Source organism: Cryptomeria japonica, chromosome 10, assembly GCF_030272615.1.
Source record: "Cryptomeria japonica chromosome 10, Sugi_1.0, whole genome shotgun sequence".
NCBI classification, from domain to species: domain Eukaryota; kingdom Viridiplantae; phylum Streptophyta; class Pinopsida; order Cupressales; family Cupressaceae; genus Cryptomeria; species Cryptomeria japonica.
Window position 1 is genome coordinate 48,707,689 of NC_081414.1, and position 14,767 is coordinate 48,722,455.

Consider the following 14,767-nt stretch of genomic DNA (forward strand, 5'->3'; position numbering starts at 1 on the left):
AATTAAAATTTTAAAAAAAAGTGAGTTTTTAAGTTTTTTGAGGGTTAAGGGGTAACTCTAATTGGACGTGGGCCAATAGAAAAATAACACCCGACGCCTTTAGAAAATAATAAAAGTATTTTTGGCCTCGCGGGGCGCTGCCCCTCGACCCCGCCCTGTATCGCGACAGGGAGCGCGCAAGGGGCGCTGCCCCTTGACCCCAACTTGGGGGCGCTGCCCCCAAACCCCCGTTGAAAAATATAGGGGGAAATCGCGCCGATAGAAGTAGGGAAAATCTAACCTCCGAGTTTGATTAGGCTCCATATAACAACACAACTTAGAAATCTTGGTATTTAGATTTAGTATTTCAAATTTCCTATAGTCTCATTTCAAATGTAATTCTTACACTGTAATACTGTCATACATCTTTTCAAAACTAGTTTTTCAAGTACTATATGTATATGTACAAGTATATGAGCACCACCACCCCGCCACCCCCCCGCCGCCGTCCCGCCGCCGTCCCCAAATTTAGGCCCTTGGTCCCCCCGTCCCGGAAACGCGTCCCCCCCGTCCCCCCGTCCCCCCGTCCCCAACGCCCGTGGAACACTAATTATTTCCAACAACTGTAAATATGTAAACTTGAATTATAACATGATTACAATCTACATCTAGCTAATATCAAGAGTTTTGACAATTTGAGAATATTATAGATTTTTTAAACTTGCAATTATAACACACAATGGAAACCTCCCAAAAATTTGTAGGACTTCATTTTAATTTTAGATTATATGATTGCCTTTAATAAACATTTGCAGCTCATAGATCGGAAGTTATTTAATTCCAATAAAAGTACCAAGAACTAAATTCACCATATTGCGTCAAAATAGAAACCAAATGAAGCTATCAAAGTATGGAAAAAAGAAACACTTAAAAATGACAGTAAAAGAGGAATTTCTACAACTGAAAATTGCCTAGCAAGAATCTAATAAAACAACGAGTATTGAAACTCAGGGTACAAATACCAAAAACTTATATTACCACTGCAAACTATTAAAAGAACAGCTAGAATTGAAAACATTTTGACCTCAATTGAAATTCAAATGAGTGAAAGCATTCCGTCCGAAGTCAGGTTTTCAAATTAAAACGTATATACTTGTAAGCGAGAAACCCTCAGACAAATGGAGCATTGCTAACTAGACCTGCGTATGTGACAGGCTTATTATGCAAGATAACATGACAATCTACCTATGCAAGATGATGTGGCAAGCTAACCAAACTTACTAACAGGGTGTGGCAGACTCACTGTTTAGGGTGATGTGGTAGCGTAACTGGATCTACTAACATGGCACTAGAAAAAAAACTCTTGAAACTTATGCACAGAAAATTTTGTCTATTCGTGTTGTACGAATTTCTATATCAACTCGATTCATGTGTCGCACAAATATAAGTACGATGAGGTATAAGCCCAAAAAACGGCCCAAATCAAAGTTCTCAAATTTTGACAAACTAATAGTCAATCCTTAAAAAGTGCTCTTCTAAAGGAAAGTGACTCGAGATGAATCAATGAAATAATTCTTTCCTAGAGGACTCCTGTAATAAGCGACTTCGAGACGAATTAAAAAACTACTATAAACTCGAGAAAGAAATGACTTCATTTTACACAAATGAACATATTTAACCTTATCTGACATATACCATCTTAAATTATGACCCAAAAGTTCTTGCAAGGTGGCTACAAAAATGCTTTGATACTTTTATAAGATTATGGCTCGAAGTTGTCATAAGATTATAGCAAAAATGCTATATGATAACATGTAAAATTAAACAGCTGTTTTATCAGATTCCAAGGAACAAAACAAAATCAAAACAATCTACATACTCTCTAAAGATATTCTAATACAAGCATGAACGGAAGAATGAACAAAGCAACATCTCATTCATCAAAGTTCAAACTAAGCTGACAATTTGTGTTTAAAGCCAGCTTCCAATACATCTATAAAATGCAAGTTGTATCCTAGTAAAGATACACGATGAGATAAAACAATTCAATCTCCTAAAAATGTGATTCTCACAAAATAATCTTGTGAAAATGAAGAAATATAGGAGTTTCCTAAAAGCTTATCTACACATAATTGGGAAATAAAAATAGCTTTTCTTCTTGGAGACAATATTTTCACAATATATACCGTGTAAGTTAGTGCTTCTGTCTGTAACTGTGTATGATTTTTTGCATCAATATTTTGGATAGCACTCTATGATCCATCATCAGGATGAGAAGATGATAATGCGAGATTTCAGATTTAGATTCTTATAAAAAGGGAGGGTGAGAACTAGAGCCATAAGAGGACTTAGAATTTTAATCATAATATATCTTGTATAATTCTTACATTTTAGTTATTTGTAATCTTAACACTTTGTGGTAATTCTTGGCACACTTTTTTACTTTACAATCTTCTACATTGTAATATCTATAATTTTATAACCTGATTATTAAACATTACGTAACTTTCTTCTACTCACCTTTTGTGTTATGTCTAGTTTCATTTTTCCTAAGGGTTCTCACTCTCTGCATCAACCTTCTCCTTCCCTCTGTATAAGGACTGAAATCTGCAATCTATCACGTTATTATCTTCTCATTCTAATGATGGAACATGAAGTGTGATCTGAAACAATGCAAAAGATAACTTACACAGTTACAGCCAAATGCAGTAACTTACATAACTTAGTAGTTTCTAAAATATATAGATAATAATTATCGATAAACTACAAATTATTTACAATTCCACATAAACAAGGTATAATGCATTAATTACACCAACAATTATACAGAATCATGGATGTACTACCTCAAATTCAATTCTCAACAGTAAGAGACCCACCAAATCCCTTGAATCCAATGATTGTGCACTGACGATGCCACAAGAATACCAAAACTAGTTGTAGCAGTGCCACATGGGAGCAATAAGCCACATTTAAATACAATTAGAAGCTTCATTTATCTCGCAATACAACAAAGTTAGCACCATTTGTTTTCTGAATGCGAGAAATTTTCTTCAAGATTGTTGCAAAGGATGACTTGTCCTGTATTACAGATAAAACAAAGAAAGAATATGTCAAGTCTAGTCTACATGCAACTGACATACCAGGTATCCTGCACTCTACATTGAAACTTACGGATTGAAGAGAACATATCAAATGAGTACATAATGCAACCTTTCACTAAAAAAGTTTTTGCAGTATAGTAGTGAAGGTCATACGAGGGGATTAAAAAATTGAGTTGGGCAAATAATGTATAGGTGGATTTATTTTGTTTATTTACTTGTTGACAATTATGACATTTCGTCATTGCGAGAATACAATATACAATACAAACCTCTGGTGTCTTGAGTCTAGCCTTAAATTTTGCTACTAGCTCTTGGGTGGTGACTGGAGCCATCTGCCGCAAAGCAGTCCGTACTTCTTCCTCTGTCACTGGTCCTGTTGCTTGTGAAACGGTGGCCTTGCTAGAATTTGGGATCACTTGTTTTCCAGATGGTGAAACATTTTTTGTTGCAAGTATATTTTCATCTTTAATGGTGGCTTGTGTAGTGGACTTCGAATCCTATTACATATACAACTTAAAATATTCAGAGCAGGAAATCTAGCAAAAATAAATGAGCATGTTAGATCATGAAAATTTAAATAGCAATTCCAGGTGAAATTAAGAATATTTTTGTTCATGTATCTTGGCAAAGTGATCGCTTACCTCTGTTTTTGTCTTCTTTGTAGTTACAGATCCACTTGGCTTTGCATCATCACTACCTGACTTCCTTTTTCCTTTAGCTGGTTTTGTTGTCGCTGGTGAGGCACGAGCAGATGCTGAAGTCTTCTCTTTAGTGGGTGTTGTGTCTACAGGCTCCTCTTTTGGGATATCTTTATGCTTGGGAGCTAAGACTGGTGAAAAACCGATCTCATCATCTACCTGTCATAAAAGGGAAAAAATGAGGAGAAATGAAATATTAGCAAGTGCAATGTGAAGCACTAATTTTGCATACAGGTCATCAAAGGAAAGGTAAATCACAATATTGAAGTATTCAATGTTTGAAAGTTCTAGATTCCCTACATTAATATTTCAAGCCAATGAACAGACAATTTGGATTGTGGTTCAGACAAATCAGACTATTAGAGTAACAAACGAATGCAGAACAGACAAGGGGACATAAATGATACATGCATTTGCTGCAATTATATAAATATCATGCCAGCAAGGGCTTGGAAACTGCATCCAGCAAGTGAAAGACAACATTGATATACATTTTTTATGCTAGAGTGGCAACATATTTTAAGAGATCGATAAGCAAAGCATAGCTACAAGAGATCTATGTATTGGAAATGAAAATGTTTGCATCATGTAATGCATACTCTTTAAACTTCATTATTTATAATAAAAAAAATTATTTTATCCTTGTTCATTAAGTTGAGTTTCAGAAATGAAACACAGGAAGGCTAGGATTCTGAGGCCAGAATCCCAGAAAAGATGCAACTGATCATGTAATTTGTTGACTTATGGGAAAGTTACCTTTGTTGTAGATGGCAAAGAGCTGAATTACTTTCTTGAAAATTTAAAATATATCAGAAGGTGGTGCCTTTCAACACATACAATAATAACCGATGAGAATATAAAATGTTTTGCAAACTATCTTCAAATATTTATGAAAAGATGATACAATCTGATCAGTTCAGTATTATTAAGCATCACACAAGGTTACACTACAGCACTGAAATTACTAAGTTTCATAAAACACTTACCTAAATTTATTGAGTATTAACACCCACTTTACCAGCAGCTTCCTAATTACTACCTTAGACATACTTCTTGGGTGTTTGAAGCTAGGTGAGGACCTTGTTTTCAACTTTCTAGTAAAAGTTAAAACAAAACGCATTTGGGGATCAAGAAGACAGCATAGACCTAATTTGTCCACTTGTTACTGCCCAGAAGACTACTTTAATGTGGTTTAAATAAAAATCGAAAAGGCCATTATATAAATAACTGAAGAAACAACCAAAATCCAGAAAAATAGAGTTGGTAGGGTAATACCCTTTGCTTGGCCTGGCTTCTTCCTATTTTCAAAGCAAGATTATTCAAAAATTGGAGCAATTAAAAACAGTTATGGCCCCAACAAATTGACTATTGAAAACAGTCTTGCAACAAAAATTCCAATTCATTGCCAACTCAAGTCAATCTTTTGGATGTAGCACAAATTTTCCAGTAACCGTAAGATGATGAACCATTTCCTTTCTCTATCAATGTCTCTTTCAATTTTTGTTGTATACAGTTTTGTATAGATGCAACGTATAATGTTGCAAGATTTAAGGAATGTAGCTCTACCTCCCTTCTCAGAGATTTCCAGTATAATATAAGTTATAACCATCATGTGGAGAATATCTAGTTCAATCTTTGTTATCAAAATTATTAGCTGTGTTGAATGCCTACATATTTCTTTTTTTATCTCTCATTCTCTTTCATTAATTCATTTAAATCTATCACGTTGCTTTTGGATAACAGGAAAAATTATTTTATTTATAGCAAGCAGCATTATACAAAGTCATAATCCCTCAATAGGGAGGTGCGGATTAGAGGGAAAAAGCAGCAGTATACAAAGCTACAATAGCCGGTTGTATCCATTTTAATATGAAAAGCAACAAGGAAGTGAGTTAAATACAAAATTAGTTATCATCTGAATAGAACATCATTTCCCAGCAGACATATAAAGTGAAGCAAAGATAGCAAAGCAAGTTGTGCACAACACTTATGCAGCAGCTGCCTTGATGCCTTGGCATCCATTGTGTGACCATATTCGCTCATTGTGACCTCCATATTTTCCCTCCTTGGCAAAGGCTTTGAGAGCATTCACCCTTCTGCTTCTGTTGATCTATTACAGGTGTATGGTGAGTCATGCCCTATCCCTTTGCATATATAGTGTGCTGCATTAGCTCAGCTAGTTGGTTTTTATTTCTCCAATGTGACGATGGCATCGGTTGCTCCAGCTCTATTCTGCAAGTTCTTGAAATTATGTGCAAGATAGTGGAGGCAACCAATGAGTTTTCCTTGACCCTTCGAAGATGATGGATGCACTTATTCTGTTGATGTGGACCAGGAGCATATATAGACTATTGTGAATTCTCTATCAGAGCCTTCGGCCTCTTAAGGACCTCTCAAATAGCTACATTGGTGTTGATTAAATACTAGATACAATTTGCCTTTTTGTTAGCCAGATACACAGGGATTGTTCAACGAATTGACAGCATTGAAGCTGTTTGGACCTTGATGAGATCCCTCTCAGGTGGGGTTTATTAAGTAGGTTAAAGTTCCAGGGTTGAGGTAGGTCTGGGGAGTTCCATAGATCACAACAGCAGGGTGGTCCAGAAAATTTAGGATGTACTGAGACTAAATATGGCGAATTGAATCTTGCTTAATGCCCTTGTTAGGAGGGGTTGGATTAAACACTTGGGTCGACCTTGTGCCACCTTCACTCCCTAAAGCACTGAATAGAGAATTATTGTGATCCAAGATAGTGGGGCTAGGAAAGAGTTTCCCTTAACTGTTTAACAGGGCTTTAATATGTAGATTTATTAAGCAGCTGGCAAAGGAATAGTAGCTCCTCTTCATCCACATATTTGGTTTGTGTTCTTTCCACAGTGCTGTCGCTCCTTATCGTGTTCTTGAGGTTCTGCATCTTGTGTGCCTAAGAAATCTATTTTCTTTTGTAAAACTTCAAACTTCACTGGAGCGTTGAGATTGTGGAGACACTATCTCTGGTTTGTATTTCCTTTGTAATGCTCCATTCCTTGTTGTGTTCTTGATGTTCTGCATCTTGTGTCCCTTTGAATTTTCTTTCTTCTGTAAACCTTAAAAGGAGTGTCGGGATTCTGGAGGCACTCATTATACAGATTGCCATTCATGTATTTCTGGATGAGATTCCTCTCTGTTTTGCATCACTACGTGCACAGAAGTGCCTAGCTTTAGAAGATCCAGTTGATATGACCCCCTGAATTTATTGCCTCTGATACATAGATATGCAGAAGCTTGCTGACCTAAGAGCTTCATCAAAAAATCATGGAATGGGATGTCACTATTCTGACAGCGCAGGTTGCTTCAGACTGAGATGGTTCTGAAGGAAGCAAGCAAAAGTGGAGCACTTTTATCATGTAAAGAGTTTAGGCTGCTGATGTGGACTGCATAGAAGAAAACATCATCTGAATCTGGCTTAGTTCTCTGCCAAACTATCTGTTGACGTGTATTTTGTACACAATCATACACAGAATAAAATACCATTAGGCATCTTATCCTCTCTTGAGAAAATAGTCTCTAACTGCTGAAGATCTGCAAAAAGGATCAGTTAGGTGGACTCCAAGGTTCTTTTAGTGGGGTCTCCACGTGTGGACAAGCTTTTTAGTGGTATGATGTGATTTGCTGTTTCCTTCAAGGCTTCTTACGGATTCAATAGTTCGAAGGTTTTACTAATCTAAAAGGAACTTTCAAAAAAAAAAGGAAAAAAGGACAGGGTTTGAGTAAATCTAATCTAGTCTAATCCTATGAATGACTTAGCATGAATGAGATTCGGCAAGACTCAACCAATTTCAATTTTGCCATAAGATAACAACTCAACTGAAATTAGTGCGATCTTCTAAGGTAATAATGGTGTTCAATGCATCAAAGACCAAGGACACTACTACGAAGGTACATATCCTAGATGCGAAAATGCTTGAAGGTTAAGGACTCAAAACGTTTTCCAGTCGACCACGCAAGGCGTTCCTACAATCAGCAAGAAGCTAGTGGTTTGGATTGCGAATCCTACCAAATATCAAATCTCACACTTAGTCTTTCTAATTAACAAACTACTTTGATTGAGCGTGATTCAAGTACATCCAACAACCATGAAGATAACTCAAGAAACTTGCAACAAAACACCATAACTTCAATATTTTATTGATTTCCAAGTCATCATATACAACAATTGCTTGAACTTCTCTCTTCAAGACTCAATCTTGCTACAAAATAAAAATTGCTTACAACTCTATTCTCTATTTCTCTATTGACTATTCTGTTACAAATGAAATGAAAAATGGGGGTATAAATAGCATCCCCAGTTACAATGAAAGGTCCAGATTGAAAGTAAATCAATGGACAAGATCATGACACCTAAACCCTAATTAGGGTTTGTTACAAATGACCTCCTTTTTACTAAACAACATTAAATACATAGCCAAATATTAAATTTGGCACAAAAATCTAGGAGGTATCAACTAATGAGAAATAAGATGTCATGTCATCTGTAACAACCTTTCATCTAGAATCTTATTCCCTTTCCAATTTTCCTTTTTAGCATATGCAATGAATTTTGTCACAATTCCTTCGATTTCTGTGATTGGAATCTCGGGAAGATTCTTGATACTCTCTTCTAAGTGGATAACTTGATCAAATGCATCTAGAAGAGCTGTGTCCCAAGTAGGTTCAAGTTCCTTTGTTCTATCAATCAGGAGCATGGTGGCATACATCTGATCATACTGCTCATCTGTAACATCTGCGTCCTTGCGAAAGATGATAGTGATCCTATCCTCAAACTCTTGTAAATCCACATCTGTCTCGACCTCGATCCTCCTGCCAAGAATGGTACGAAGTACCTCAAATACTCTGTCCTGGATCGGATTGATCACCTCCTCAACTTGACCACATCTAATACTGATGTCCTCAAAGAGAACACTCTTTATATGGAGTAAGGTTGACCACTGAAACAAACTGTGAGAATCGCCCTCCAAGATCTTCTCTTGTGCTAAAATTCTTCTGGATGTATGTCTTATAACTTTCAAGACAGGAATGACAACGTCCTTGGTATGGGCAAATGCATCTACTGTTGCCATCAGTCTGTGGATTATCTCAAGGACTTGGATAGCCTGATGGGTGATCTTCGACATCCTTGTAATAAACTCAATGGCCACCGTGTGAGATCTATCCATCCAATTACATGTACGCTGAACCATATTCCTGAATCTTTCTGCTTCATTGATTGATTGAAGGGGCAATGCCTGCAATGGTGATCTAACTGGATCCTGACGTCCCAAAGGTTCATTGATGTGACTGAAATATGTCCTCCATGCACCGACCTCTCTCTCGAGCTTTCTATTCTTTTCTACTTCTTCTCTAAACTTATCCTTCAATGCCTCAAATGTGTCGGTGGCATCATCTAAAGTCTGCTCTGCTGTGGATGGTCCTAACTCAATAGTCTGTATGTGATAGTCCTCTGCTAAGATCTCACCCTCATATTTGTCTGCTGCCGGTGTAGCTATCTGCAGTTTTCTAGATCCAGTCTCATCTCGAATCATCTTGGACATCTTTGTAGCCTTCTTCTTCTCTGTTGTCATATGTGAGCGTCCAACAAGGCTCTCTAGATCGATTGCACTGTCCTCGTCCTCAATTACGATCACCTTAGTCAATCTTTCCTTCAACCAATCTGGGATATTTGATCTTGTCTCTTGAACTTGAATTTCTTTGTGTACTACTTCTTCTTGTCTGGGAGGAGATGTTACTTCATTATCATTATCTAAATCATAGTCTTGGAGAGATCCATCGGATGAAACATGCTGTGCCTGTTCTTCCTCCTGCCTGTCATTCTGTACCATCGATTCCATGGATTCTTCCACTCGAACTGTTCTATCTTCTGGCCTGGAAGAAGTACCTAGTGTTTGATCTTTGTTAGCACCTTGCTTTTTCTTGGAAGGGTCTTTCTTTTCTGATCTTTCCTTTCTCTTTGAACCTCTCGAATGGAGATTGCCCTCACTGGTACATCGAAGGTTACCTTCACCTGAATTCCTAGGATTAGGATTACCTTCACTAACACTGGCTCCACCTTCGGCTGGCTTTTCTTCCAAAGTAAAAGACATGGCTATGCCTTGTTCTCTCAACTTCTGATGTTGAATGTCTACCCATCTGCGAGTACAAGACAAGATTGGTGCCATCAAATCATCTAAATCCACGGCCTCGGGCTCATTCCAATTCAAACTTATTGTTTTGCTTTCTCTATCATATGAAGATTGGATGTGCCTGCCGTTGTCCTGAGCTTGGTCGGCTACTCTGTAAATCTTACATTTCCTGATGAAATCCAGAGGCAATCTAGAATGTATCTTTCGTTTCACTTCGAGATCATCTAGGAGATTCATCATAAAATCTTCAATCTGGTACTCATGTCTAAATCTTCTACCGACTGTCTCCTCTAAATGTCCATGAGGATCAAAACTATTCCTCCAAGCAAAAGATGAAAAAGGATACAAGGCTAACTCCCTCTCTGCGTCATCCATGGCTGAGACATTGGGACATACCTCAACTGAATTACCCAAAATAATAGGTACCTGAACTCCATTCTGATGTCTGTGTCTGAATGCCTTCACATATGCTGCCAACTGCCTTGTTACTTCAAGTAACACAATCCTGTCTGTCGGGTATCTCGGCAACATATATGGAGGTAAAGGACATCCATACACTCTAATGTAAGTGAACTTAGGAAACTGAATGAACCAAGCACCGTACCTCTTGATTAATTCCTGGGCATCTTGAGATAATCTGTTGTGAATCCCTCCTTGCAACGTCCTTGTGATGTTCATCGTGAAAGTATCATTGATTAACTTGTAGTTCTTCCCTGGTGGATGATGCAAGTAGGTATAGGATTCACAAACTCTGACCTCGCCGGGTCCTCTTCCAATCACTCCTCTGTGAGGTAGTCCTGCGTACTCAACGCTCCTGATTAAGGCATAAATGACGTATGAACTCATGTGGAAGGACTTAGTAGCCCTGAGTCTTCTCAACTGTACGTCTAAGCAATGGCTAATCATCCTAGCCCAATGTATTGTACCCTTTCCTTGAACAATCACCTGGATGAAATAAAACATCCATTTCTCAAAATAGAAGGCATGAGGTGCTCCTGTAACTCTGTTGAGCATGGTGATCAAATCTCTGTACTCCTCTTGGAAATCGATCCGGTGTGGTGTGTTCGGTACTTTGCTCAGACGGGGACGACTCTTGAGTAGCCAGTTCTTGTTGATTATGCTTAGACAAGCATCTGGATCATCATCGTACACTGATCTGGCTCCTTCAATGCTCTTATATATCATGTCCCTGTGCTCTGGAAGATGGAAGGCTTCACTTATGGCTTCCTCTGAAAGGTACGCCAAAGTGTTTCCCTCATTGGACACAATTGTCCTGGACTGTGGATTGTAATGACGAGCACACTCGATCATCAACTCGTGGCACTGAATAGCTGGAGGAAAACCGGCCGCCTTGATAATGCCACTTTCTATTATTCTCCGGGCGACAGGTGATGGCTTGCCGATGTAAGGGACCTCTCGGAACTTCTTTGTACTAAAGTTTCCCAAGTTTGTATCTCCAACATTGCTCCACTTGGACACGATCTTGGTCTCCACTTCTTCGGTCTTCTGATCTTCTTTCATGAGAGCCGAGCGACTGGTGGATGCTCCCGCCTTTGGGGTCGCCATACCTACACAACATTTCACTATAAGAAATAGATTTTTGCAATAAATAACGCAGATAAGAGAGATAGATTTTAGGAAACCTCATGATAAGTCCCTAGAGTTATCATTTCCTAAAATACAACGATTGAGCTAAGAGATTTAAAATTCAAAATTTGAAATATGACGATGAATGAATAAAACAATAATAATTAAATCGCCATACCTCGACAGAGAGCTAACTCTAGAATGCAAAAACAAAATTTGCCTAGGCAAAATTTGAGGTATAAGATAATCTTCAATATGATTCCCTCAAGATTGACTTCGCCACCTCTGGATAGAATGTGATCTTCACTTATCGCCTTGGACGTGGTCTCAAATGGATCTTCAAATTCGCACAAATAAATCTCCAAGTCTTTAGCAAATTCGCCTTAGGCGTGATCTTCAAATTCGCACCACCTTTGGTTTGGAATCGCACCACCTTTGATAGCTAAGCGCGCCACCCTTGGATGAATGAAACTCGCACCACCTTGGATAATATTCGCACTATCTTTAAACACACTTAACACTTTCCTTTGTCTTCCTTGATTCGCATGTAGAGAGGTAAAATAATGATGTGAAAATAATAGTTTTCACCCCCCTATATATATAGCGCTCTCATCGATTTATCTCTTTGGCCGACTTGATGAAATATAACAATTTCAAACGATTTTTAAATGATTTGCAATGACATAACAAGGCCGACTTCCATATATGAGCGCTTGAAATCGATTTTTTATTGATTAAATAATTAATTATTAATGCCTTGCGTTTTTTATTTGCAAATTTCGATTTTAATAAAGGCAAAAATAATTAATAAATGTTAACGCCATATTAAATGCCAATAAAAAATGGATTTTCAATTTTTTTTAAATTGATTTAGCATTTAAAGAAAATTCAAATTGTTTAATTTGGCGCCAAAAAATATGTAAATGAAAGGGACGTACCTCATCGCTCTGGTCCCTTGGAGAGGGACAGGAGCGATCCATTATTTTGTCTTGGTTTTGCATTTTTTCACGATCAACTCCTTCATTTTCACGTCCCAAATCGATCATCTGGTGGTCCTTCGAATTTGAATGCCTCTCTTGTGCGAGCAAGTGCGTCCCATGACCATTATCGCCCTGGTCCCTTGGAGAGGGACAGGAGCGATCTCCATGTTTTTGCGTTCACCTTGCATTTTTGACCTTCGAAATATCATTGCTTGTGTCCTTTGCGCTTATTTCCATTTGCTTTTGCAAGGTACCTTCGATGTTATAAGGATCATCGCCCTTGTCCCTTGGAGAGGGACAGGAGCGATCCGCATGTTTTCCTTGGTCTTGGCGATTTTAAACTTCGATCCCTTTTGCAATGTCCTTCAAACGTTGTCCTTCGCACTACCTAACCTTGCTTCGCTTTGATCTTTGAAGGAACGGGAGTGTTTTAATAGCATCGCCTTGGTCCTTGTCCAAAGGACAGGAGCGATCTTGATTTTTTCACGTTCAATATGCATTTTTGACCTTCGATCCTTCATTGTGATGTTTTCCAAACGCCGTCCTTTGTCTTGCTTAACCTCGCCTTGCTTCGATTTTGGAGGAATATGAGCGCTTTTGATAGGATCGCCCTGGTCCTTGTCCAAAGGACAGGAGCGATGTGAGGCTTTTACATTATTTGGCGATGTTTGGACGTTCAAAACCCTTGCGAATTATCTTCAAACGATGCCTTGGACCATATGCTATCTTAGGACGTCTTGACTTAGCTTGAACTTGAAACAAACAAGGAATCCAAAGCAAATCGCCCTGGTCCCTTGGGGAGGGACAGGAGCGATATGGTTCCTAGATCCATTTTGGTGATTATTTAACGTTCAAAACTCTTGTTTATCATCTTGTTGTCGTACCATGGACCCTCTAAAATATTGCAATGTCTTGTCCTTACGTAAATTTTGCATGAAATGGCCAATGCATCTAACATCGCCCTGGTCCCTTCCTGAGGGACAGGAGCGATCTATGTTATAGGGTGTCAATTTCTTCATTTTAACGTCCTTTAAGTGTTTACGCATGATGAAAGCGCCTTGAAATGTCCTCGCCACCTTTTGTCCTGGCTTGGATCGGTCTTGAGCCTTGGAGGGACGACCTTGAACTTGAGAGGGACGTATCTTCACCATTGTATCGCCCTGGTCCCTTGGAGAGGGACAGGAGCGATTTTTTCCTTGTGGCTTTCATCTTACTTTGCCATGCTCTGAGTTTATATTCAACGGAGTCGTCCTTCTTCACTCTATCCGCCCATGCCTTGACATTGTTTGTAATTTTGCAACAAAGGCAATTATATCAAAAATCGCTCTGGTCCCTTGGAGAGGGACAGGAGCGAACTAGGCATTTAATGCTGGTATGGACGTCCCAAAAATCTTCAATTTATATTCAATGCGTTCATCTCATGTTCTCCTTCGTTTTTGAACGTAAACTTGCCTTGACCCTTGTCTGGATTTTGCATAATGAAGGGAAATCGCTCTGGTCCCTGGGAGAGGGACGAGAGCTACAAGGTACCTCGCCCTGGTCCCTTGGAGAGGGACAGGAGCGATTTAGTCAATATAGGTCATTTTCCTTCATTTTTTGCATCTCAAATTATATTCATTTGGCAAAGTATCTTCCTTCGGACGTCCTCCAATTGCTGAGTTATCAAAATCTTGCATGGACATGGCGAAATTTGAATCGTAGCTCCGGTCCTTGACTGAGGGACAGGAGCGATTTTCCTCCTGGAGGCCTTTCCGCGCTCATGAAAATCTTCAATTTATATTCAAATGAAAGATCTTGTCGTTCTCTATCACTTCAAACGTAAAATTTGTCCGGACTCTGCAAGAATGATGAGATATCTGAAAATGAGCTCCCGTCCTTCACTGAGGGACAGGAGCGATTTTGCTCCTACAGGCCAAAATAACAAGATTTTTCACATTTTAACACTTCACGAGGCGAAAACAAATCAATTCCAATGCCCAGGATCAAACTTCAAAAAAGTCAAAATTTGGTCAAAATATTCAATCAGACAAAAATTCACATTGACGGTCATCATTTAGACAAGTTTAAGCTCTGCATGAACATTCCAATTGAAAATTAGACCATTTTGGCGAATTTATTGCATTCAAAATTTGCATTCTAGAAAAGAAAGCTCAAAAAGCTCTCAAAAGCGACTGGATTTTGGCTTGAAAAGGCAATATTTAAAACCCTAAGGCTTGGCCCTAAATCCAGACAACTAACGGACTAACAAAACCCTAAAAACG

At 38.5% G+C, this 14,767-nt stretch overlaps 1 protein-coding gene across 1 annotated transcript in view; it reads right to left on the minus strand.

The window, feature by feature from the left end:
* Positions 1-2,766: 2,766 nt before the first annotated feature.
* Positions 2,767-14,767, minus strand: part of LOC131029500 (transcription initiation factor IIF subunit alpha) — a 48,157-nt gene continuing 36,156 nt past the window's right edge. The window contains exons 8-10 of the mRNA XM_057960008.2: positions 3,725-3,940; positions 3,353-3,580; positions 2,767-3,060 (exon numbers count right to left, since the gene is read on the minus strand). Of these exons, the coding sequence (XP_057815991.2) occupies positions 2,971-3,060; positions 3,353-3,580; positions 3,725-3,940 (534 nt within the window). The 3' untranslated portion in view covers positions 2,767-2,970. The remainder of the gene's footprint in view (positions 3,061-3,352; positions 3,581-3,724; positions 3,941-14,767) is intronic.